This window comes from Vipera ursinii (genome assembly GCF_947247035.1).
Source record: "Vipera ursinii genome assembly, chromosome: 9".
Classification (NCBI taxonomy): Eukaryota; Metazoa; Chordata; class Lepidosauria; order Squamata; family Viperidae; genus Vipera; species Vipera ursinii.
In genome coordinates, this window is record NC_139523.1 from 13,294,239 (window position 1) to 13,321,722 (window position 27,484).

The 27,484-nt window shown below is 39.6% G+C and overlaps 1 protein-coding gene across 4 annotated transcripts; it reads left to right on the top strand.

The window, feature by feature from the left end:
• Positions 1–509: 509 nt before the first annotated feature.
• Positions 510–20,692, top strand: FAM76A (family with sequence similarity 76 member A). Of its 4 annotated transcripts, none has more exons than XR_014493329.1 (10): positions 510–614; positions 3,874–3,938; positions 4,982–5,036; positions 5,929–6,081; positions 7,083–7,237; positions 7,707–7,793; positions 11,693–11,828; positions 13,873–13,974; positions 14,619–15,684; positions 20,030–20,692. XR_014493329.1 is itself a non-coding variant. In XM_083369875.1 (9 exons), exons 1-9 carry the CDS (start codon positions 534–536, stop codon positions 14,703–14,705), a joined length of 921 nt encoding a protein of 306 aa, XP_083226001.1. In that variant the 5' UTR covers positions 510–533; the 3' UTR covers positions 14,706–17,770. The 4 variants fall into 4 exon arrangements, 2 of the variants coding, with proteins under 2 accessions (XP_083226001.1, XP_083226002.1); XR_014493330.1 differs by lacking the exon at positions 20,030–20,692 and adding an exon at positions 19,059–19,980 and having other exon boundaries at positions 14,619–17,456; XM_083369875.1 differs by lacking the exon at positions 20,030–20,692 and having other exon boundaries at positions 14,619–17,770.
• Positions 20,693–27,484: the final 6,792 nt, after the last annotated feature.

A 27,484-nucleotide genomic window follows, 5' to 3' on the forward strand; every position in this document is an offset into this window, starting at 1 on the left:
CACACACTCCCCCAAGTGGCATTATTACAAAGTCAGCTTATTGCCCCCAACAATCTGGGTCCTCATTTTACCTACCTCGGAAGGATAGAAGGCTGAGTCAACCTTGAGCCTGGTGGGACTCGAACCTGCACTAATTGCAGGCAGCTGGTGTTACTTAAGGAGGCATTAGCCCACTGCGCCACCAAGGCTCTTTCGAGGCAAAAACTCCCCCGTTCTTCCGGCATCCCGCTTAGAACCAGGCTGGAGGCACTCTAGCTTCCCTCCTTCTCGATTCTTTATGGTTAACGAAACGTCGCGCGGCTTACCTCAGATGGCGCCCTCTCGTGACGTCTGAGCGCAGCCCTTGCTTCTTTCTCGCCGCTTCCCCAAACAACCAAAGACGCCTCGCCTCCCCCTTCTGAGTGACGTCTGCGGAGACCCAATGAACCTCAGGTTTGGGCCAAAGCGCCCGCCTCCCAATTGCTGAATGGCGTTGACGCTCGCCAATGACGTCGAGAGGAGGAAAGGAATACGACGTCGGGGCGGGCAGCGGAATGGCGGCGCTTTACGCTTGTACCAAGTGCCACCAGCGGTTCCCCTTCGAGGCGCTCAGCCAGGGGCAGCAGCTCTGTCAGGTGAGGGCCGGGTGTGGAGTCGGGAGAAGCCGAAGGGTGAGCCGGGTGAGGGGAAGTGGCGTCGGTTTGTAAGCGGAAGCTATGAATTTGAATCTAGCTTCGATTCCCCCCTTTTTCCTCCCCCCCCGAATCCATTCTTACCGCCTCCGGAGTGAGGCTGAGGGCTCATGAGGGGCTGTGCTGCCCATGGCCGCCTTGAATTTTGAAACAAAACCTGGCCGTGGCCTCCTTCACAGGGTTGTTGTTGCGGTACTTAGGTAAAAATGGGCATCCGAAGAGGTGACTTTGGGCCAGTCCCTCTCTCAACCCAGCTTCCCTCGCAGGGTGGTTGTTGTGGGCAAACTAGGAGCAGGAGTATCGGGTATGTCGCCATCTTGAGTTTACTACCTATTATTGTTAGATATTTTTTTATCCCGCCTTTTTAAAAAGATATATATATATATATATATATATATATATATATATATATATATATATATATATATATATATATATATATATATATATATATATATATATATATGTATATATATATGTATATAAAACTCAAGGCAACGAACCTGCCTGACACCACCTGTATTCTCCACAACAACAGTCCTGTGAGGTAGGCTGAGCTGAAAGGGTCTGGCCCAAAGTCTGCCAGCTACCTTTCATTTCAGGACTAGAACTCCTGGTTTCTAGGCCGGCATCCTCGCCTGTCTCTTCAGCAAAGGCAGGAGAAAAATATAATAATTGGGGTTGCTGAAGGAAGGACAAAATACTTATGTAAGGGCATATATTATGTATGTATATCCTGCCTGCTCAAGAAATCAGACAAATTTTGATTCGCCCTCAGACAATTGCATTAAAACATAGTCAAAAAGAGGAATGCAAATGAGGTTGGCCCCATTTCATCCACATAACAGGAATATGATTATTTCAGTTCCAGCTCCGAAATTCAGAGTATTTTTGTTTACGTCAATGCGTTTAACCTTGTTGATGATTTAATCCTGTTTTGATTTGCACAGGATACTAAATGCTGAAAAATCAATAACACTGATCAAGTTTAATACATTGTATCAGTGTATTGTATCTGACCTGAAAATGAGGAGTCTGGTAACATCTTTTCTGATACAGTAACAGATTTTATTAAAAGGCAGAAGCTTTTGGGAGCTGCATTTGATGAAGGCTGCGACTCATGAAAGCTTTTACCTTTACGTAAAATGTTTAAATTGGAAAAAGTGCTACTGATCCCTTCTGATATTTTTTTTCACCACGTAGACCAGGGATGTCAAACTTGCTCTGTCACATGACGTGTCACAACTTTTTTTTCCCCCTTGCTGGACCTGGGGTGGGTGCAGTTTGACACCCCTGACATAGACTAATACAACTCTCCATCTGAACTGGTTAGTGTGAGCTGGTTCAGTGTATTGTGTAAACACCAACAATGAGTGGAGACTGCAGTCTAAGCCTCTATGGTTGGCTAATGTGACTTGGCTCACATCACCCTTCACCACCGCTGCCTTCCCTTGTACATGCTGCCTACATTTTGGAGAGCTGAAATCCAGGTTTAGGAAAACTGTATGGAATTGTACTGTGATTTATCTTAAGTTTAACATTTTTTGTCAACTGGTCATAATGGTTTGTAGATTTGTAATGTACACACCTAGCTAATTATAGTTGATTCAACAAATCCTGGTTAATGAAAGCATGATTTAATATATGAAATCAGCTTCATATGACTACTGTGCTGTACTGGTTCTCCAGGTTTCATATTTCCCAGGAGGAAATGTATTGAAAAGGAGAAGATGTGTGTCATGAAACTAAGGCCAGTGCCTTAGTTCTCTAGAGCAGACATGTCAAACACAAGGCCTGGGGGCCAGATCCGGCCTGCAAAGTGGTTTCATGTGGCCCCCGAAGCCATCCTGGAAACAGTGAGGGAACGGTCTCCGCTGCCTTGGCCCTGGCCCAGAGACCCTCCTTCTGCCAGAGACCCCCAGATCTGTCCCACTCCTGCCCAGGCCCCCATAGGCACCCTTGATGCCAATAATGTAGAGCTGGCCATGCCCACCCAGTAGACCATACACACTCCAGCTGTGCCCACCCAGTAGGCTGTGCCCACCCTGGCCATACCCACCTGTCCCCCCGAGGGCAACCACAATGCTGATGTGGCCCTCAATGAAATTGAGTTTGACACCCCTGCTCTAGAGCCATCCAATCATCATTGTGCCCATATAATAATCATGAAGATAGATTTTTTAAAAAAAAACTTAATTGTGCTAAATAGCAATATAACTTACTAGTGACAAAATGGACCTCAGAATTCAAAAGTTTGTATTTACCTGGGAGTAAATTCCACTGATTTCAACAGTACTTATTTCTAAGGAAAATTTATTCTTTGGGCTATGGATGATGAGAAATGTACCTTGGAAAAGTAATTTGGAATTGAGTAAACAGATGCATTTTGGTTTTAACCCTATAACCATTTTAACAGTTTAGGTATTCCCCCTTCATGCATTTGTTGTTCATTAGCTACTGATTTTAATTAAGTTGTGTGTCTAGCAACATAAATTCTGAATGGTGCTCGTTAAATTAGATTTGGGGTATAGTCATTGGAAGTTATTACCTCTCATATACCATTCTTTTACTAAATTGTTCCAGTTTGAAACCCATGTACAATAAAATCTATACAGTAATAAGGCCTAGGCAATAAAATTAATATTGTAGATAAGTATCCTGCAGAGTTTGAAACCAGTTAGATAAGAGTTAAGAAAAACAATAACGTCTGTTGTTCAGGACTAAATTAAACTGGAGGAGAAAAGGCTCCAGGAGGGCAATTTAAAGATGGAGAAAAATAATGTTGATTAGAGGGAAGATTACTATTTCAGAATCTTTGTGGACAAAACAAGAGTTAGGTTTTTAAGTGAACCATTAAATTGCATTGGATATTATTACATTATGTTGCTATAGTGATTTGCTTGTGTTTTGTACTCTTGCTTAGAGTTTGATGCAGCTTCCTGTGCTACATGATACCTAGTGAAGTTATTAAATGTCAATGGTTTCTTCTAAGGTATTGATTATGATCAAGAGAAGCTGTATAAGAACCATAAATTTCACTTTTATTACTCTTAATAAAAGCTGAATTCAAGCAATGCATTGCTTTTACATGTCTGGGACATTACATATGCTGTTTACAGTAAAATTCCCTTGGTTCTGCTGATGCTTTTCTCTAGGAGTTTGTATGCATTCCAAGTCTTTTAACACATCCTTTCTTCTTCAGGAATGTCGAATTGCACACCCGATTGTTAAATGTACCTACTGTAGAACTGAATTCCAGCAAGAGAGGTAAATGTTGCATATGATAAATTATTAAGAAGGAGCAACGTAGAATGACTGATGTTGTCCACACAAAAACTTTTCAGTGTTCTGTTCTTTTATTTCCAGTGTATTTTGAATACCAGTAAATAGTTCAAAATGCTTGTTAATGACTTGTTAATGTTCAGCCAGACAGAAGAACAGATACTTTGCACTAGATGTTATGAAAAAAACTGTTATGAAAAAATAAAATCAAAATCCTTTCTTTCCCATTGCAACTGTAAGACATAGAACAACTCATCACTTCCATTAATAACTCCCTGGGATATTGTTAGTGCCAGCTCTAATTTTATGGAAGTGTTCTACTCGTATTGGCAGTAACTGCAGGATTGTGATTCACTTGCCTACTGCTGTATCCACAATGAAGTCAGATGGGTTTTTATGGCAGTTCTGCACATTCAATATGCCAAATTGCTATTCTGACTTGAACCCCAGATTTTGGCCAGAAGGGAATTAAAATGGGAGTCAGCAAGGTTACAGTAATTTGTAAAGGTAGCTAGTCCTTGACTTATAACCACAGTTGGGATCAGAATTTCCATTGCTAAGCAAGATGGGTGTTAGGTAAGTCGTGCTTGATATTATGACTTGCCTGTAAAGCAAATTTGGAGGTTGTTAAGCAAATCCTGCTTCCAACATTAACTTTGCTTGGAGGAGGATGACTGAAAAGGTCACAAATCTCAATCACTTGACCCCGGGACACTGTAACCTTCGTAAATATGTTTGCCAAGCGCCCAAATAGTGATCATGTGACCTTGGGGGATGCTGCAGTAGACATAAGCAGAGCACTGGTTGTCATTTTTTTCATTTCAGTCCTGCTGTAACTTCAAGAGGTCACTAAATGAATGGGTTGTAAGTCAAGAGCTATCTGTAAATGGAGGCTTTGAACCAATTCAGCAACTTGCACTCCTGTATATCTTAAAATATCCTTCGGAGACTGAATCTGAATAGCTGCATGGCCCTAAGCCACCTTATCTGATTTCATTTTTTATACTCTTTGTTTTTTCTTTTGCTAGTAAAACCAATACAATATGCAAGAAGTGTGCTCAGAATGTGAAACTTTATGGGACGGTATGTATCAACAATCTTCTCTCCCTTCAACAGTTTGGAGCAGCTACTGTTAATATAAAATCATCACTAATAGAAGTAGCAATAAAACAATAGCAGAAAAAGAAAGTCATTCATAGAAATGAGTATTATTATAAATAGCTATTAAATTTGTATGCTGCCCAACTCCCAACAATTTAAGGATTAGCTGAGATGGGGTAATAGTCTGATAATCAACCTCAGCTACTTTGAGATTTATGGATTTCAACTCCCAGGATTCTCCTAAGCAGAATGCTGGCTGCGGAATCCTGGGAGTTGAACTCCACATATCTTAAAATTGCTGAAATTGAAAAATACGGTGATAGTAGAACACTTAGTGATTTCTGGTAAACCACTATAGCTCATGTAGCTTGTAGTGACAAATGCTCAGAATTATTGGCCGCTGATATATGTTTTCCATCACTGGCCTAGTGCCTTATAAACAATGACGTTGTCACAAAGAATGTCTTCATGTAACCAGCTTAAGGCATTTGAGTGTTAGTTGAAGTTACATTCTTAAGTACATTTGTTACATTTCAATTGCCTAAAGATCTTAAAACATGCATTCTTGCTTTGTAAGTTTAAAACAATTTAGCGGAAAATAAGACTAAAAAAATTAAGCTGTGCGAGGGCTATAATACTGTTTCAGTTTGTAAGAGGATTATTTTCCATGGTTGATCAAAGAAGAGTAGCAACTATAGAAAAATTAAATAGTTGTGGCATTATCAGTTCCCCACCACCGCTTTTTGTTCAATTATTTCATTGAAAAAAGCTTGAAATGCGTTGTTAGGAGCATTTGAGCAGATGGGAGGTGACTGATTATATATTCCAAAGTGATGCTAATCCCCTTGCTGTTTCATCTTCTTTATTATTTAAGCCAAAGCCATGCCAGTACTGCAACATAATTGCAGCATTTATTGGCAACAAGTGCCAGCGGTGTACGAACTCAGAGAAGAAATATGGGCCGCCCCATTCATGCGAACAGTGTAAGCAACAGTGTGCCTTCGACAGGAAGGATGACAGGAAAAAAGTGAGTATCTATGTATGTCCAGTACAGGTAGTCCTCGACATACATTTCATTTAATGACCATTCAAAATTACCACAGCACTGAAAAAAGTAACTTATGACTGTTTTTCACATTTATGACCATTGCAGCATCCCCACTGTCACATGATCCAAATTCAGATGGTTGGCAACTGACTCATATTTATGACGGTTGCAGTATCCCGGGTCATGTGATCACCTTTTGTGACCTTCTGACAAACAAAGTCAATGGGAAAGCTAGATTCACTTAACAACCGTGTAGTTAACTACAGTGATTCACTTAACAACTGTGGCAAAAGAGGTCGTAGAATGGGGCAAAATTCAGGAGGTTTCACTTAGCAAAAGAAATGTTGGGCTCGGTTGTGGTCATAATTCAAGGACTACCTGTACAGAAAGGATTCTTTACTATCTTTAGACTTGAACCACATAGTCATTTATTGTACCCTACCAGGATCCAGGCAGCAGCTGACTTTGGTGCTTGACACTTTTTCTAGCTGCATCTTAGCCATTAGGATAGCACTGAAACCATGAATAATAATTTTTATAGGTTTTTTGGGGGGTGGGGGGAACCCTGTGTAAGTTAAGCCTTGACTTTTTTCCCCAATCAAGTGTGAGTTGAATAAATAGCTTTTTCATTAGGAGGGAATTGAAGGGGTGGTCTGTATTAAGCAGCAGATATTTTTTTTTAATTCACTGCATTTCAGAATGGTTTGATTTTTATTGGAAGAGATGGATGAGCCCGTTTGGTTTAACCTACGTCTTCCATCCTTATTTTGGCAACATTTTTCATTTGTTATTAAACCGCATTAAAGTTTGCATTCATGTTTTCTCTGAAATGATCTTTTGATGCACATTTCTAAGCTGTAAGCAACATTCTAAACAATATGATACTATAATGTGCAGCTTGTTTCCTATCTTCACATTAATCTATTGACCAAATCCATTAATAAAGTCCTATTTTTCTGTTGTTTTCTTTTTCTTTTCAGGTAGATGGGAAGTTGCTCTGCTGGCTTTGCACACTCTCCTATAAGCGAGTGCTACAGAAAACCAAAGAACAGCGTAAGCATTTAAACTCCTCTCGGACAAGCTTGCCAGAAAAGGAGCAATATTGTCGACTTAACTGTGGAAGCCACTATAATAGGTATCTTTGCTTTGCACCCAGTTTTCTAGCTGTTCGGGTTTTTTTTAATTCAATAATGCTGTTGACATATGCTAAGCCAAGGTTTGCTTAAGTATAGCTAGTCTTCATTTAACAATGGTGATTGGTACTGCAAACTCCACTGCTAAATGACGTGGTTGTAAAGTACAACATAATGTGACTGTGCTGACTTTTGACAATAGTGACAGTTTGTATGAGCGAATACTGTGTTGTAGTTAGATCACCATTTGTGACCTCCTGCCAGCTTCCGCCTAGCACTGATGAGGTTACCTAGTTTGGGTAATGAAAGGTCTGCAAGAAAACAGCCAAGTTCTGAGAGCACCAAGGACACCTCAGACCTGAGCTACAAACATTCTCCTTTATTGGCAATGGCTGAAAATTCTAACATTCTAGTTTAGAATTGGTCATTTTCCAGGCTGTGGTTAATTTTTCCTCTGTGCTTTTTTTGCAGTCAGAAAACCTTATCTACATCTTCTATTCAGAATGAACTCCCAAAGAAAAAACCCAAGTTTGATGCCATATCACCCAATGGGGACAGGTAAGCTACTTAAAAGGATTTTGGATTTGTCTTTGCTTAAATAAGAAAGGAAAGAAAGGTACCCGTTCTGGTGTTTAGAGATTAAAAGTAGGAAGTTCCTCAAAATGAATTCTGGGCTATTTTGAAAAGGAAGATAATAATAATAATAATGAAGACATCTGTTTCTCCTTCCCCCACCTCACAAACCCTTCTCCCCAATTAATGCCACAGTTTCACTCATATGTCTCCTGCAGAGCTGCTCTTTGCCTCTACTTTCACTAGCTTTCACTAGCTTGCGAACAATTTAAAGATATGGTTTTTAATAGACCTGTGATGCAGAAAAAAATGAATGCAGTGTGTTCTCCCCATTGTTCATGATTTCAGTCTTCTTCATCCATTATGTAACAACTGTGCATACTGATGTAATGTTTATATTACTCTGAATATTGTAGTTCAAATATTCAAATTATTTCATTTATATCAAATCAGCACAGGTAGTTCTCATTTAATGTCCACAATTAGGAGCAGTTATTCCATTGCTAAACATCATGCTTGCTAAGCAGAACATCATATGGCTATGAAAGACTTTCTCACTTGACCTTAGGTTAAGCAAAACACCACAGGACCACAACTTACGATTTTATTTTCTCCTTCTCTATTAACTCTGCTTGTTGCAAGCCAATTGCAGAGCACACAAATGACAATCATCTGACCAGGGGATGTTGCAGTGGTTGTAAATGAAAGGATTACTCACAAAACTACTTTTTAACACTATCATAACTTACTGAGGCAGTCACTAAGAAGGACTATCTGTAATTGTTAAATTAAAACCTGCCAAGTAGTCTAGTATTGTTATCCATAAATGGCAGGGCAAGGATGAAGGCTGAGGAAGCAAAGCTGCTCTCTGTGGAATTTTCCTTTATCCAGGCCTGACGTCTGCTTGGGGAGGCTTTGGTGTTATAGTCCCAACATATCTGAAAAAGGCCTGATTGGGGAAACTTTCCCTGTGGCCACCAAGAATAGATATTTCAATGCAAGAATTGAATGAAGGGCTTTCTAAGACTGTGGCCTAATGCTGTATCATATTCAATTGCAAGTTTGCAGATTTGCATTTAGGCAAAAATGATCAGGCTCAAATCATCCTACTTTGGACCCATTATATGAAGACCACTCTCTAGAGCAGGGGTGTCAAACTGCCGGCCCACGGGCCGGATGCGTCATGGTGAAACCGTGCCCACCCCATTTCCGGCAATGGGAAAAAAAAGTCACGATATGTCGTGACACGTGACATGGCCAGTTTGACACCCTTGCTCTAGAGAAAGCTGTAATGCTAGGAAAAATGGAAGGAAAGAGAAGAAGAGCAAGGTGGATGGGCTTAGTTACAGTGGCAATGAGTGCATGTTGGGGGAACATGAAAAAATAAATTAGGGATAGATCATCTTGGAGAAAATCCATGTGGTTGCTAGTTGATGATATAATCAGATTGCAGCTAACCCCTAATATTCTTCAGTTTATTTAAGCAAATATAGTTTCTGGGTACCAACTGATAATCCAAATTATCTAAAACCAAAGTATTTTAAACCTCTATTAAATTATAGAGGCACTTCTCAATACTTTGCAGCATCTGGAATTTTCAACCTTATTAATATCCCTACAACTTCTAGAATACTTTTTGGGGAGTTTTGGAAATGAGAACCGGTTTAGCCTAGTGCAGGGGTCAGCAACCTGAAACAGTGAAAGAGCCACTCGGAACCGGTTCCCTCACAAAAGGAAAAACTGGGAGCCGCAAAAAACTGTGTGTGCATGCACGTACATGCGCGCATGTGCGGAACAGGGTTTGACTGAAGAGTGGAGCCAAAGCGAGATATGCACCTACCCTGCATATTTGAATTGATTGGTTGAACTTTTTTAGTCTCACTTTTTTTTTTGGACTGCACATGGCAGAGGACTGGGAGCCGCAGGGGACGGCTGAAAGAGCTGCATGTGGCTCTGGAGCCGCGGGTTGCAGACCTGTGGCCTAGTGATTAAAGCATCAGACTAGAGACCAGGAGACTCTTGAGTTCTAGTTCTAAGCAGGAAATCTGGCTGGGTGACTTTTGGCCAGTCACTCTCTCACCTCACAGGGTTGCTGTTATGGGGAAAATAAGGGGAGGGAGGAATACTATGTATGATCACTAGCTTGAGTTACTTATAAAATAATAAAGGCAAGATAAAAAATCTAATACATTCATAAATAAATTTGATTAGAAGGTCTTGCAGTGTCCATACATATCCACTGGGGGGCAGACATAAACTGAGAAAGAAATTACAGGTAGTCTTTGACTTACGAACAGAATTTTTTGTTCTTAAGTGAGACATTTGCTAAGTGGGTTTTGCCCCATTTTATGACTTTTTTGCCTCTGTTGTTAAGTGAATCATTGCAGTTGATAAGTTAGTCACCCAGTTGTAAGTGAATCTGGCTTCCCCATTGACATTGCTTGTCAGAAGGTTGCAAAAGGTGATCACATGACAGCAATGGTAAAAAAAACATGAATCAGTTGCCAAGCACCTGAATTTTGATCACATGACCATGGGAACGCTGCAATGGCCGCATCAGTGAAAAAACAGTCATAAGTCACTTTTTTTCAGTCCGATTGTAACTTTTAACGGCCACTAAGTGAACAGTTATAAGTCGAGGACACCTGTACTGCCTTGCAGTCAAGCAAAGTTGCAGTAATCTGACTGCAACTATTCTTGCACCCAGGTGTGCAAGATTTCTGCCCCAGATCTGTCTCTGATATTGAGGTAAGTACAGCAGGAAATTGCATCAGTTTTGCATCAGATGGGCAAATTTGGGAGGTGGCTAGGCCTTCATTTAAACAAAAGAGTCCTGCCTTGTTTTTAAATACAGGTAGTCCTCGGCTTATGCCACAATTGGAACCAGAATTTCTGTTGCGAAGCAGAGTGGTTGTTAAGGGAGTCATGCCCAATTTTACAACCCTTTTTTGTCACATTTTTAAGTGAATCACTGCAGTTAAGTGAATCAAGCACTCATTAAGTGAATCCTACTTCCCCCTTTGACATTGCTTGTTGAAAGGCAGCTTGTAGCAATCCCATGATCCCAGGATGTTGCAGCCATCATACAATACATGCCAGTTGCCTAGTGCCTGAGTTTTGATCATGTAAATGTGGGGATGTAGCAATTGTCATAAGTGTGAGAAACACCCAGTCATTTTTTTTCAGTGCCATTGTAACATTGAACAATCCCTAAATGGATGGTTGTAAGTTGAAGACTACAGTTAACTTATAGGAGCATCTGTCTGGGGATCAAATGGGTTATTTCACATTCCTTTCTTTGTCTGGAGAGAATTTGGTGCCTCCAGGTTCTGATCTCTGTTGTAATACTGTCCCTGCTCCCTGAAGATGATTAAACCGCTTTTAATCCTTATCAAAAACTGTACTGCATCTTTTACTATACCTGTTTATGAAGTCTTGTGAAAGTCATCAAGGTTCAGGATTATGTTGTTAGACTGTTAGGGCTGCAGCAGCTCAGTGTATGTTACTGAAGGGTAACCTCATGTTACAGAAGTGCAAAACACAGTTTTGCTTTGCAGAAGCAATGGCTAAGAGAAGAGAATTCTGTACATTCAGAGCAGATGTTGAAATAAAAGGTTGTACCACATACCATACATGGGCATGATCAGCACAACTCATTTGTGTGGTTGTTGTTGTTTTAATAAGGCTCCCTGAGGCAATTGAATAAGAAGTATGGAGGTTATGCCCTATGAAATGCATTAAAACCCAGTGATGGATGGCAACCAGAGTTGCCTTCCAAGCTTATAGATTTACGTGTCCAACCCTCTCTTGTCCATGGATCCTCTGCAATGGCTATCGGGATGTAGTAGTGAGCACAGTGAAGTCACTCCAATGGTCTCCTACAGTTTTTCTCCAGACCTTGCCTTGGATTCCCCTGGCACCGATCATTTTGTCATCATAGCCCAGCTGAAGGAAGAAGTCGCCACTTTGAAGAAAATGCTGCACCAGAAGGATCAGATGATCCTAGAGAAAGAAAAAAAGGTAACACCTTGAAGCTCCTTGATGGGATGCTTTGTTTCACAGCAGACTCTCTTGTATTGCTCACTGCATTGTTCACCCAGTCTTGCTTGAAGAGGAGGGGTCAGGATCTAACACCTTAATGAGACTCTAAGCCAGTGATTCTCAACTTTAGTAACTATAACCCAGCTATGCTGCTGACTGGGGAATTCTGAGAGCTGCAATCCCAGAACTTCTATGGGGGTGAAGCCAATACTGTCTTTTCAGGGTTTGCATTTGAAAGTGATCTATGAAGTATTGGCTGTGTTGAGTATAACTTCATACTCATTGATCTGAGAAAAGCCAAAGAAAAATAATCCATTCATTTCTTTTTCTCAGTATTTTTTAAAACATACAGCCTCCTTCCCAACCAGCAATTAAAACAATGTCAACCTGTCTGTCTGTCTGTCTGTCTGTCTATCTATCTATCTATCTATCTATCTATCTATCTATCTATCTATCTATCTATCTATCTATCATTAAAATGATAAACATTAAAAATCCAGCACCTTAGTTAAGTTTTCACATGCATTCCATCACTAAGTCCTCTCATCAGTCTCACACTGCTCCACACTTGGATGACTAGGAGTGTGGGGGCCTGCCAAAACTCAGGAGAAAGGTGTACTTTAGGACAGGGGCTATCAGAGAAAAATCACACTTCCTAAACCCCGTAAGATGGCAACACTGAAGGGAAGGGAATAGACGCATGCCTATCCTATTTGACCTGATAAGACTGATCAATGTCCTTAGAGAGAGAGGCAGTCCTGCAGATAACCTGGCTCCCTGCCATGTAGGGTTTAAAAGTAATAGCCAACACCTTGAATTCCACCCCGAATAAAATTTGGAACCAGTGCAGCTTGCACAACAGAGGTGTTGGAGGTCTATAGTGGCCATGAACCCCTGCACTACCTCAGATCCCAGGCCCAGAGAAGGCAGATTTAAGTCCCAGAACCATAAGCCTGGGGAACTCCACTGCTTGCCCAGTCACAGTCCAGGAACACAGGCAGGGATGCTGCTACAGTACAGGGAGGAAGGTGTGTAAGCAGCAACCCCCACTGATCCCTATGGCCCAACCTCCACAAAGAAGGTCTCACATCCTGCAATCCATTGGGGCCAGTAGCCACCAGTGACTCACGAACGACAACAGCCACACCCTCACCCCTGCCCTAGAATCATGCTTAGTGCCAGGCTTGAAACCCAGGAGGGCACGTTTCTGGGAGGGGAACTCTCCTTTGATGTCTTTGTTTCCTTTCTTCTATCATTTTTATTACTATTGTATCTTTTAAACTGTTCTACATTGTTGCCAAGAAAACAATTACGGGGCTTGACCATAAATCTAGCTTCATTTGAAGTTGATTTTATCTTTTCCCTGTTTCCTCTTATATCATCACTTTGAATTAGCTGATTGGAATGATGGATGAGATCACGGCATGGGAAAAAAGAATAGGATTGAGCAGGCAAGATAGCTGTCCAAAAAATAAGTAATCTTGTTTGAGGTTTAAAGCTGGAATTTATTGGTAGATAAGTAAAGCACTGGCTTGTATTTTGCCAGTTCTCTTCTATGGGGTAATAATAGAAGCAGCGGAGCAGTGGGCTAATGCCTCCTTAAGTAACACCAGCTGCCTGCAATTAGTGCAGGTTCGAGTCCCACCAGGCTCAAGGTTGACTCAGCCTTCCATCCTTCCAAGGTAGGTAAAATGAGGACTCAGATTGTTGGGGGCAATTAAGCTGACTTTGTAATAATGCCGCTTGGGGTGTGTGTGTGAAAGCCCTAATAAGCAGGCATATACATAGAATGAAGGCTACTGCTAAGCTTGTAAGCCGCCCTGAGTCTTCGGAGAAGGGCGGGATATAAATGGAATTAAAATAAAAAAATAAATAATATGGACAGGGACCGAAATGAGATGTTACCAAGATGACTTAGTCTATTCCCCCTGGGGGGCGGTGTGTTTGTGTGTGTAGCATTATATTAGATCACTGCAGTGCAAATGCACCTCAGCAGCCCTATTTTCTTTGTTTTGGTTCGCAGATAACAGAACTGAAGGCTGACCTGCAGTACCAGGAATCCCAAATGCGGGTGAAAATGAACCAGATGGAAAAAACTCACAAGGAAGTTACAGAACAGTTGCAGGTAACCTTTATTTCATTTGGCCTTTTTACGAGTGTTCACAAAATTCATTAGACTTGATTGCTACATCGTACTGTGCCAAAATGTGTTGTCTTTTACCCCCCTCAGTTTTGGCTTGATGTTCAGTGCATTGCATGAACCCAGCCATTGTGGTTTATTATATGCCATGTTATGAAAATGTTTCCAGTCTCTGCAGCTCAGGGGTGTGGACTTCAACTCCAGAATTCCCCAGCCAGTACGGACTTATTCCTGCAGTCACCAGGAATCAGGATCCAATTTGGGTCAGTCACCAGGACCAGAGGTTTAATCTTCTGAGCTTTGGACTTTTGCTGGAATCTATCCTCAGGAAACTTTTCTCTCACCAGAACGAGAAGTTCCCTGAGGATGGGATCTAGCGCGAGTTCAAAAACTCAGTAGACTAAATCTCTGGACCCAGATTGGATCCTGCAGCATTATCCTGGGACATACATATTTGCCTTCATTCATCAGGAATCAGATTTGATTCAAGGGACCATAGCAATGTTAAAGAAACCACCGATTAGCAGCATGCAAATCCAGCCATTTTGGCTTACTCCAGTTTAGCAGTTTAGCCACAGTTTAGCATACTGAAATGTACATTTTATTCACACCTCTCTTTCTCCCCGCAGGCCAAGAACCGAGAGCTCCTGAAACAAGCTGCAGCTTTATCCAAGGGCAAAAAATCTGAGAAATCGGGAGCAATAACTTCCCCTTAAATTCAGGAGATCTCTTGCCCCAAGATGTCTCCCATGGTTCCAAGAACCACACGTGGATTGCTACTCGTAGGGACGTGACAGAATCCTTTGAGATTGGCTATTCCACAGAGTGCGCCAGTGCTGGTTTATAAAATCTCCTCCTCCTGTCACGGGACAGTGATGAGAATGATTGGGAGGCTTGATCCTCCTGTCTTCCAAACTCATGAACAAGCCCTTTTTAATTTAGCCATTTTTACCATCACTGCCTTGGGATTGACGAAGCAAGAGGGCCTTCTTGCAGATCGGACCTTCTACAGGATTCTGCTTTCACAGGAGACCTCAAGTGGCCAGAGCCTGTTTTAAAACAATTTCTAAAGCATTTTAAAATGAAAATTCTGCCTATTTCCCCTCAGTTCTCCAGGACAGCTTGAGACCCTTTTCTCTCAGGTTTGTAAATTGAGAATCGAGTTTCAACCAGCAATTCTCGAGCTTCCAAAAATTCAGGAGTTTTTTGGCAGAATAGTTGAATATATACTCATATGGAGACCAGAGGCTATGAAATAACGTTTTGCTCATGTTTTTATGCTTCTTTAGGTAGCACTGTTTTTTAGGCTGGTTGAACAGCTCCTTTTTGTCATTGATACTGTTGGGAGTGATATCGGGAATCAGAAGTAGGCTAAAACTACTTTTCAGGTACATGGGGTGAATTCAATTAGTAAGAAATATACAACTATGCAGCTTTTCTTAAGAAAAACAAAACAACCATTCTGACTTCCTTGGCAACGGGATAAAGGGAATGGGGGGGGGGAAATGCTGAAACGAGGGCAAAGATTTTCTGAAATCTTGATGTAAAAGAAAAAGACACCCTCAAGTCAGGTTTTATGTGGCTTGCAAGAAAATGAGATGGCTTTAAGTGCTGAGAGAGCACGCTAATGCCTGTGAACATAGAGATGAAAAGAATTCAGTGACTTTCTGCTCTGGTCCCTCGCTGAACTTCCTGGTAAGTTTCCAAAAGCAATGAGAAACTAGTTTGTTTTCAGTTTGCTCCAGGCTGATAAACTGGAGGGAGGGAGAAGGGGTGTGTGTGTGAAGAAAATCATTGCAAAGAAATGCCTCACTCAGCAATTTGAGATGAGAAAATCACATTTTTTATATATAAGAGAAGAAACCTACAACCTTGAATGTGAAAGAGTGCAGAAATTGATACTGTACTGCAGGTTATTTATTTATTTTTAATCTTGTTTGCTCTTTGGGGTAAGAACCCATTGCCTAAGAAAGAGCATACTAAATAGAAACTAATTTTTATACCTAATATATATTTTAGGAAGAATTGATTCATAGATATTTAAGTAGATTGTTTTTTAGCAATATCTCCCCCCCTACCTCCCAATTAAGAGGATAGTGATATTTCTGGAACAATTTAGGTGGTGTTTTTTCCTTGATTGTGACAGTTCAATCATGCATTAAAGTGGGTGCTTTGCCGTGATGTTCTTTCTGGAATGTATTAAGTTGATTTGTACAAAAGACATGCTAAAATATGCCTCAGGGAAGGGGGAATCTTACAACGGCTTTTAGTTTGGATATTTTGTGTATGCCTTTCTGGATTGGTTCAGCCAAAATAAGCTTTATTTTCTTTCTCTCTGAACTTGGGCCTGGTTTAAGCACCGCTGTCCTCATGAAGCACAAAGAGCTTTGGTGCTAGGGTAGAATTTCACTATCTGTAGCAAATTAAACATTTTTTCATAATTAGGATTTATTGTTCAGCGTGTCCTCTTAAATCTTCTTTCTCTTTCTCTGTAACTGTTTTATTGCTTTAAAATGGCAAAAGCTTCTTGCGACTTTAATAGACTGAATTGCTTTCTACCTGCACTACTCAGTTTGGCTTATGAAGATGACATTTCCTGATCAGCATCTTACCACCCCACCCCCATGCTCAGAGTGATGTTTCGTGAATTAAGCAGATAGCTACACGTGATAGGAAGACATAAACGACAGTGCCTTAGGGAAATCTATACCCTCATTGCCTTACTCCTTCAGGAGGTCCACCACCGATGAGTAGATGTCCCCACCTTCGCCAATTCAATGATGAAGGAAAATGTGGGATATGGCAGACACTGGGAGCCGTCAAAAGGAAATTATGTATTCCTAGATTGATTATCGGTTAAGCAACAGTTAGTTGTTCCGAGTCAAGCAGGTGATTGCACATACTTTGGTTGAGGTCAGGAAACCTAAGCAGAGATGTAGTTTGATGGGAGAGGGAGACCATCCCAAAATCCCAGGTGTCTAGACTAGACTGGGAAGCTAAAATACATCCCTGAAGCAGGAACTCACTTCTATATTGTTGCCAAGAATGCTACATTGTAGCACTCAGGTAATTACCAGGTGTCTCCACTTAGGGACATTCTTACCTGTTTATACCTGTTCCTTGTGACACCAAGTGCAATGGTATATATACAGTGCATCCTAAATGCAGGAAAGGGCAGGTAAGGTTTATGTTTGTTTTTGCTCTTTGTTTCTTAAAAAAAAATAGCTCCTTGAAATCTTTCCATGGGAAGTTAGTGTAAATGATTGATGTCTTAGAATTAAGGAGCCCTATTCTCATGAATAAAGATAAAAATTTAAAAATAGAATTAAATAGAAAAATAGGATCTTAGAGCATGATTTTAAGGAGAAATGCCAACACTTTAATTATTTCCAATAGTTTTGTTCAGAATATTTTACAGATAATGGCAATGGTTAATATAGCTAACAAACGACAACTTTTGAATATACGTATCCTTCATGGTAAGGTTTTTTAAACTTGTTTGGTTACTTTTTTTAGCAAGAACAATTTATGATATTTAAATACCTCTGAAAGACGTAGTTTAGCTTTCTAGCATTTTGTGAAAACAAAAGTAATAGAAGTTTAATCATTTCTTATATTTATATGCTTAAGGAAATATGGATAAAAAACCAAAATCAGAATTCATAGTGAAATGTTGGATGCTTACTGATTTTCATAGTTGCTTCAGGCTGTTTCCATTTTGTTGTTTCTAAAATTATAATTTCTTCACTAACAATCCAAAAATAAATACATTTAAATTGAATATTGTGCCATTTATGGATTATTTCCATGATCAATTCTTTTTTAACTTTTGATGCCTTGCTAAAATAGATTTAAAAGGAATTCCATATTGCAAAGAGTTTGAGCAAGCTTCATTGGACCTCAGATCAATGTCTTGGGTTTTTTTAAAAAAGACTTTCAAGAGAATATATTACTTTTAACAAATTATTTATCACTGATAAAATTCTTTTGGCATTAAATGAAATTGATGCACATCGTTGTTCAAATATTAATGGTCTTAATTGATGAGATTTAGAAAGTCAATATAGGAATGACTGAACTTGGCTTATTCATAGCCAATTTAAAACTTGTGACCAATCCTTTTGCAAAATATATTCAAAGTAACAGCATAATCTTCAGCTCTATAAAATCCCTATTCCTTGTGCTGAGATTTATTCTCATAGTTGATAAGAGATTAATTGGAGAATAATAAAATATCAGGCAATATTAGTAGATTCTACCTTTCCAGACTTCTTAAATAATATTTGAGGATTTTAAGATAGTAGATAATTAATGTTTTTGTATTCAGGTGAAACCGTATCACTTTAATTAAATCAAGAGGGAGATGTACTTATTTATTATTTTAATTATTATTTTGATATGTAATCATTTTTCATTTTAACTCCATAGCATCAAGATAATATTCCAAATTGGATATAGCTAAACCTCTCTCATGTTTTTTTTTAATATTCTCTGGTCAACCTAATCTTTGCTTGTTTATCACTGTATATGATTGAAGGAAAAAATAACTTGACAAATATGAAATCAAGTAGGCAATAAATTGGTATGCTTGGAATAACATAGAATTTTAAAGGAAAAGACATTTTCAGCTATTGCACCAAATAATGGGAGTGAACGACATTGCCCTGACTTAAATCCTCTTTTAATCTTGAGCAGAAGAGTATCATTAATCATTAAAGCTTCTTTAGCTGGTGCCAATTATTTGAAAAACTATGCCTGTTTAAACTCGCATGAATTAACATGAAATCCAGTAACTTTTTAAAGCCCATTTTATGCTTGCTTAATGTTAATTAACATGGAATTTTTTGTTTATTCTGCTATTCTGGCTAATTGTTATACTAAGATTCAACAAAGTAGTCAGCTTTAACCAAATTTATTTGGGACTTTTATTTATTTACCAAAAATCTGTATATAATCTATTGATGGTAATTGCTACTCTACTTAACATCTTCAGAGCCCAGGAATTAGATCAAGTAGGGGGTGGTTTCCATTCCTGGTTATCTTCCTTCATCTCCATAATTCTGAACCAGTAAAACTACAGTTCCCATCATGCCTGACCTAAGGTATACACCTCTTCACCTGTCACACAGCTGGCAGCTCCCTGACTCTTCCAGTGACACGATGAGTTGCATTAGCTAGCAAGAGCTGGGTGTTCGTTAATTGCTTAGCTTTGCAGTCTGTCCCATGCTATAGCAGGATTAGGGCAGTGATCTCATTGAAAAAGGATGGCATGCATGTTAATAGCTGTCTGCTGTATATGCTTCCAAGTGCACTGTCTGGCAGTTGGCTTGTCCTGTTACAAAGAAATGTAAGTGTGAGAATCCTCCAGAAGATTAAAAAGTATATGGGGGTAATAAAGGAATAAAGGAATATAGTGAGCCTTAATTCTAGAGTGAGCTGGCCAGCTATCTGCTGTGAGCTCTGCGTGAGCATCGGGAAGGGCATCCGGCCAGTAAACACTCAGCTCCATTCTGTTACCCTGACTCCACCCCAACGCAAGGGATTACAGGGTCAAGGAAAATGTGTGTGACATTCTGCCTAATTCTGAGGTCTTAACTGGGCTTTGCAAGCTCTGTGAAGCAGGTCAGCCTCTGAGAGCAAAGGAAAGGTCCAGGAAGAAGCAGTGGACACCAGGGTATTAATTTCTATTCCCCATCCCTCTAGTCTTTCTTAAAATGGTCTGGAAAATAGACTTTCTTCAGAAGCTCTCATGCTGGAACTGCATAAGATGCTTATCCCACTGACGAGTCCAAACATTGTCCTTTCAAAGAGGTGGGTGTGATGCTTATGGGTAGGATTGCAATAAGCAAACTGGGCGTACACAGGTTAAAGAACAGAAAATAACAAAATGTGTTAAATCCTAAAAAACAGCTCTGGATTTTTTCATTTGCAGGTCCTAATTGATGTTAACCTTGTATTCTAGCTTGAATTTTAAAAAATGGTTCCAAAGTAGCAAACTATCTAAAAGTTGTGCTTCCTTCTTTTTTTGGTTCTCTCTCAGATTTCTCGAGGCCAAAAGGTGCTTAGCCAATGTCCACTCCTGGAGATTGGAACTGAAATGATAAAAAACAGATGTTCTTGGATCATTCACAGCCGGATTATATAGAATAAAGTCTATAAGTGCACACATTCTTAGGCATTGCTCATATGCCACATGTATTCATTGCCAGCACTCATTGTAGAAGTATTTTTTCAAAGGAAACCTCTCATATTTTTAAGATACTAAATGGTCTGTTCCAGTTTCTCTGTTTGCATGACTGAGCCAAAAATTCACAGTGCAGAACATAATGAATTGATAAGGAAATTGATGAAGACAATTGCAAAAAGAAAAAAAGTTTATTTTCCCCCATCCCCATTTATTTTAGATGAGTCTCTCAAGAGCCAGGCCTGGAAACTTTTCCTGTAGTGTTTCCATGTAGAGCAGAAAATAGCAACTATTCCGTGGCTGAGTCCATGCAATCTGTTCAGCTACTTAAAGCTGAGTTATAGATCTAGCAGCTGTTTTGCAGAAGCCAAGCTTGGTTAGATTTATTTGTGGCTAAATGTGTTGTGCAAACCGTCTTTACAAAACATGAAAAGTTTGAGTAAGCAAATCAAAAGCATCTTGTGAATTCAGCCACTGTGTTTCCTAAGTAAGGTAGCTGTATGAACCACCAATCCCTATTATCACCATATGACACAATTGTGTGTATTTCAACTACCTTTATTTGGCAGGGACAGTTGGTATTTAACACTTCAGTTATTCCCCTTCTAACATTTTTAAAATATTTTATTTGCTCATTTTATGTTCATTATTTATACTCGTCCGTTAAGGTTCAACAACCCAATTTGCTGTGATTAAAAAAAAACTGCAAGAGAGTGTAGTAAAAGGAAGATTTTCTATTCTTCAAAATTTAGCTCCTCCTACAGAACTTCCAGAAATAAAATATCCCTAGAGGGTGAAGACTCAAAAAATAGATACTGGCATCTTTAAGATTGTGGACTTTAACTCCCAAACTTCCCAGCCAAAAGCTAGCTGGTATTTTTTTCTCTGTGTGTGTGTGTTGTTGGTTTTTTGTTGTTGTTGTTGTTGCTGCTGCTGTTTTTTGATACCGGATCCTTAAGTCCAGTCTCTTGCAGTCCAATGTCCATTGTACAGAGCAGTCTGACCCTGGAAGCAAAGGCCAAGACTAGATAGAAAGACCTGTATCAGATGCCTGTTTACTTGAATGAGCAAGACGGATGTGGAAATCAGATCATTCCTTTCCATTTTAGATGTGGGGCATTTAACTTCTAAGAAGCTGATATTTATAAGGGGCCAGTCCTTCTATGAGGTTATGTCTCTTTTTAAACTTGATTCACATACGCAGACTGTGTTGGAGGTACTGTGAAGTGACCACAGCATTAGGTTTTTGGGCAGCTGAAATTTAATAAATACACTTTCCTTTAAAAGAAAGAAATATGTATGGTAATGTACTACCAACAATTTGTGCAAACAAATTGATGTGCTCGTCAATATATAGTCAACTGTTTAATTTTGAATCAGTTTCTGAAAATGGTTTGTTAAACAGACTCCCCCAGTGTAGAGCCTTGAACATCAGAGTATCTCTAGTGAACATGACCTATGGGTTACTAACTGCATGATGGGACCTGTCAAGCTGTCCTGGAGGATACTTACCTAGAAGAAGCTGTTGTGACTTGAACAGGCTGGTTGAAGATTATGGCAGCTGCTGAACATATACGGCACACATCTGGTCCAGAAAAACTGCCTTATAAAGTTACTGTTCCTCTTTCTTGATTCCTATATGAAGCTAAACCATAATCCATGGTTTACCAAACAAAAGAGCTAGTGTGAGCGATTATGGAGAGGTTGGGAAAATAGTGAGAAATAGCTGTTCAATGTCAAAACCAAAGAAACTATGGTTAAGCATAATGCACATTAATTAGTAGCCATTGTGTTGGCATCTGCTTCAGCTTCTGGAGAGTTTGTGATTAAGAGTTTCCACTCTCAAATGGTCTCTGATAATTACCTTGATAAACCCTTATTCAGTTCTTCCAAGATATTTGCAATCTCTGTATATTTATATGTATGTGTATACATACACACTGTGTATACTATGTATCAGGTGAAAGTTGAACTTGGCACCTAATAACTTTTCGGTATGTCCATGTAGTTTCCTCTACAATCATATGTAACTGATTTTCCATGGTTCCTTTTGAAATATTTTTCAACTTCTAGACTTGGAATTTTTGTTGACTTGCATCCAAGTTGAAATCTCTTCCAATCCTGCTTCACTTTTTAAAGATCATCCACAGTTGGCTATCCCTTGCCACCTGTGTGTTCATATGCATCCGTGTGCTTGTATCCAGTCAAAAGGATTAAAGGTTCAACTAGAAACCTCACAAAAGCTGCACAGTCAGGATAAATACCTAGTGCACAATCTATCTGGTGTCAGAAGACCTAATTTCCCTCTCTTCAGCCCCCCCCCCCCCCCCCGCAGCAGTTCAACCTTGTTCCACAACAATCTCCCTGAGACAGTTCACAACAACAGCAACTGGTTCAACAAGTTCTTTTCCCAGCTATGTTGGTAAATCCTTATTGAGCCACTGTTGAGCAATGGTGAACTGTGGTTAAAAATAGCTCTTAGGTAGATGTGTGTGAGAAGGAGGGCTTTTGCAGTGAGATTTGCCCAGATTGGAGGAAGAGCCATCTTTCTCTATAGACCTTGGGTCTTCCTCTGCCCCTCCTCCCCTCCTAACTGCTCACTCATTGGCTCTGCTGCAAAGCAGGAAGGCAAGATACAGAGAAATGTGGCTCTAATTGGCAGACTGGCTTGATTCATATAGAGAAAGGCTGTTGCTGGGCAAAGCAAAAAAAAAAGGTGGAATACTAGTTGCAGCTTCTGCTTTAGGACTGTGTTGTATGGGGCTCTTAAAATCACAAAGCAGAACTTGTTATCAGGGTGTTGCCCCAATTAAAAATCGTGTTGAAATGAAAAGCAAGCTAAAACAGGGCTAACGGTGTCAACGCTGCAACAATCTGCAGAACCTTCAGGTGGCACCAAAGACAGAGCAAATTCTCATTCTGTGTAGCCATCTAGTGGTCAGCTGGGATTTGGCAGCCCAGACATACCACTGTCAGAATAGCTGAGAAAAGCAAAAGACAAGATTAGTGGGAGGTTTATTGTTTCTTCTTCTAATCATGATTTCCTGGAATTAATATGTAACAGTTACACTCACCCTTATTTTGGAAAGACAAAAAAACTTGCACTGCTTGCAGAGATGCATGTAACTTATTGCTTCTGGGAAAATTCCTTGGGACTCCCAAGAAATAGCAGCCTGGCCAACGCACACTCCCATTTAGAGCTTCCATAACTGATATGCACAATTCCAAATGACCACAATATATTACCAAAGAATTAGTTTTATTTGATGCCATCTTGGTTGTTGCAGCCTGTAGATGAAAGCCCTACATATTGGAATCTTGTCCCACTGAAATATGTGGAGCTGACTTTGCGGTATTCTGACAACAGACTGTCACACAACTACAGTCCTATGTTCACTTATTTCACAAACATTGCGTGTATTGCTTTTCTCTCTTATTTCTTTTTGAGCCTATCATGAATTTATTTGAAAGTCAGTTTCTGGGTTTTTTAAAAAAAATCTCTTTATCTTTCTTCTCCTCTGCCTATACTTAAACTTTCAATCCTCCTCCTCCTCCTCCTCCTCCTCCTCACTCTCCTTTAATGTCTTTTCACATATTTCTCCTGCAAAATGTCATACGAAAACACATTTTGCAATCCCTCAGTGAGGCTTCTGTTTTTCTAGCATCCTCAGATGCTTGAAGATTTCTCCCTAATGTTTCAGAAGTGAATTTTGTTATGAGAAGGGACAGGGAGAATCTGGCTGTTCTTGCTCGTTTGCTCTTACCTTTCTTTCCATCACTTGAGAGTCCCCTTCCTCCCTTCACATTCTAGTTTCAAAAGCCCCCCCCCCCAGTATTTTGCTCCTGATGTCTTTCTTTGGATCAAAGGGGTACAAGGAAGCAGCAAGCTGCCAGGGAGAGAATTGTCCAATGAAGGAGAAGGCATTTACACACAATCACACACACAGCCATGACCAAAGTGTTAGGGAAATGCACACATGTTGGTTTCCACTTCTGCAAATTTCACTGAAATTTTTGCTCCTGCTAAAGACATGTTTGAAAACAAACCCTGCCATCTGCCAGAGAAGTGTAATGGTGCCTTCAGGTTGAGCCCAGCTCTTGTGTTCATGCCAGCCGCTTAGCAATGATATGAATTTATTTTGCCACTATGTTCAGAATGCATTCTCGTCTTTCTAATCTAGTCTAATTTACAGCCCTGTTTTGGTGGATAGCCCCCAACTCTCCCCATCCAAGTATTAACTAGGATCATCGACCCCAGTTTAACAAAGGTCAGGTTGACCATCCCATCCCTCCAGTGGGGTTGGGTGCCCCACTCCCCCCACCCAAAATATTCCAGTGTCTTCTATTAATCACTAAAGGTGTGGGATGAGAAAGGATCAGCCTTAAATTGGGTAGTTCCCGCGTTGCACTTCTTTTCATTTAAACACATCCTTCTTGAGTAGAGATGGTAAAAATTAAACATAGCTTCTCAGTTACAGCTTCTTTCTGCCTTTTAAAAAATGATGATTGATTTCTTAATCTTATTAGAAATGCCCGATTATACTTATCTGTACCTTCTTGGAATTAAATTTGTTTTAGCAGCTCACAATTACCTTTTAATCTATCTGTAAATATCCAAACATCTCTTTCCTTCAGGAGAGTTTTAATCGGATGAGTCACTAGCTAATAAAAGCAGATGATTGCATTTTGTTTAATCTTGCCAATCCAGTTATATTTCAAAGGGGGGGGCTTTAATCCAAGTTTGCCATTGATAACAATATATTTAAAATGAGGTTTTACCAAAAACCTCATTAGATTAGAAAGTTAAAAAGTGAGGAGGTAAAAGAGGAAAACCAGCAAGTGATGTTTAACCAGTGAAACATAGTTTTTAACCAGTGCTAAATCCAGAATTTGTGGATTATCTTCATAATACAGTAGTGCAAAATGTGGCACTCTCATAATGAAATTCAGTTCTGAAATATTAGGAGAAATATTTAGTGACACACTAGCAGAGCATACAGATAATCCTCAACTTACAGCAGTCATTGAACGTTCAAAGATATGTAATTGCAAAAAAAATGACTCATGACTATTTTTCACATTTACAACCATTGCGGCATCCCCATGGTCATGTGATCAAAATTCAGATGCTTGACAACTGACTCATATTTATGACGGTTTCAGAGTCCCGAGGTCATGTGATCCTCTTTTGTGATTTTCTGACAAGCAAAGTCAACCGGGAAGCCAAATTCACTTAACAAACATATTACTAACTTAACTGTAGTGATTTACTGTGGCAAAAAAGGTCGTAAAATGAGGCAAAACTCACTTAACAAATGTCTTATTTAGCAACAGAAATTTTGGACTCAATTGAATCATAAGTCCAGGACCACCTGTAATCCCAATTCTTGAGATGCTAAATTGCTAAATTGGCTACCAATAAATCTCCAGATCAATAAAATATAGCTCCAAGATATACCACTTACTGCTAGGACTCAGCCACTTATGGTACTTCGGAAAAACTTGTAAAAGGTCTCCTCCTTGTGAGGTTCATGTATGAACCAATAACTAGCCTTGTCAGGCCCTCTCCTCTTGAATAATCCTGCCTAAATATCAACGAAAAGAGTTAAGACCATCTTGACTGTGTGTGCTTTTGGCTCTTCATTATTATTGATGCCTTGTTACATCTTTTACATTTTCCTTATTTTTTTGTACTGTGTGTTTTATCTTTATTACTCACCCAGAAGTTTTTAGGACCAAATAGAAATAAAATAAACACAGGATCTTTTCCCCCCTGTAACCATTTAATTTCCTGGGCCTTTTTTATGGCATCCAGCACCACTGTGGTATTCTCTACATAAAAAGGTTAACCAAATTTTATCTTAATTTCTTTTCAGGCAGCCTGTCTAAAACATGTTTATTCCAACAGGACTTTAGAATGATTATAATATCAATATGAATTCATTCCACCCTTTGTTTGTTTTTAAAGCTGGTCTTCCCTTATCCTCAATTTATTCATAAGATATGGAATTGAAGACCATGAAATTGATCCTCTCCTTGAAGAACCTTTTTAAAGCCAAACTGTGACTCACAAACAATGATAGATACCAAGAGCAAAACTTGTTTGTAAGGTGATTTGTTTCCTGGGATCGCTAGAAGTGTGGGTTTTTAAGCATTCTTTATCTTGAAGACAAAATTTATGAGTTGGAATTAGCACTCCCCAAGAACAAATATTATTCAAAGAAAAGAATCTTTGACCTCTCTCTTCATATCCTTCATCCCTTTATGGATTTGGCCCCACTGCACTTGTTTTGCACATTCCACAGACAAGACTGTCCCAACTTATACACATATGATCTGTCGATGTTTGTTTTCTTAGCATATCTCAGAAACAGAACGGAAGAAGAGACACCTATTTTGTTTGTCACTTGCAAAACATCTCTATTCACAGTTGAGTCATAGCAAAGCAATATGGGAAGATTATGAAGTCCATGTGTAAAGCGATAGCGGTAGCAGAGAGGGAGCTGTGGTTCAGGCTGTTACAGTTCAGTTCAATTCAGTTCCTTTGCATTGCTTACTCAGATGTAAGTTGCTTAGTTAGGAAATACTGCTTGCTAAGTAAGACTGTACTCTATTGGCTGAATAAAACTGCAGTTCCAATAGGAGCCTATCCTACTCGGCTTAGCTAAATAGGTACACGTTGGACCATAAAGCATTACAAACCACCCCAAGTTCAGCAGGATGCAGTCTTGCATACCTGTACTTAAGATCAAGCTGTACAATTTAAGGCTTGTACGTTTAGGTTTATCTTTTATCTCACCTGTCAAGCAATGTTTGCCACTGGAGTCCTTCAAAATAGTTTACATAATAAAAGCAGGTACAATCCAATGGCTGCAAAATAAATAAATAAAATATTTTTTAGAAGGCAGACAATGGGAAGTGTGAACTCCCTCCCTGACAATTAAAATACAAGGAAGGAAGGATACTGGCGTTCCATTAAAAGAGAGAATGGAGAGAAATCATGGAATGGCTTGCTTTGAGCAGACCACACAAGATTTTCACAATATGACAACTGTTAAAAAGGCCCCGTTTCCTCACTGCCAGCTATATTTTCAAGGGTGGCATGTCACAGAAAGATCCCAGTATGTGACATACATAGGCTTACTATAGGATGAAGACAGATCTTCAAACATTATGGTTTTAAAGTATAAAGTAGCTTTTTTAAAAATTCAGAGCAAGTTAGCAGCCAATGTAGGCCAAGTGAGCACCCAATCCAAATTGGCCCGATATTAAACCAGTAATGTCCACTTATTTTTCTAGGGTATTTATATG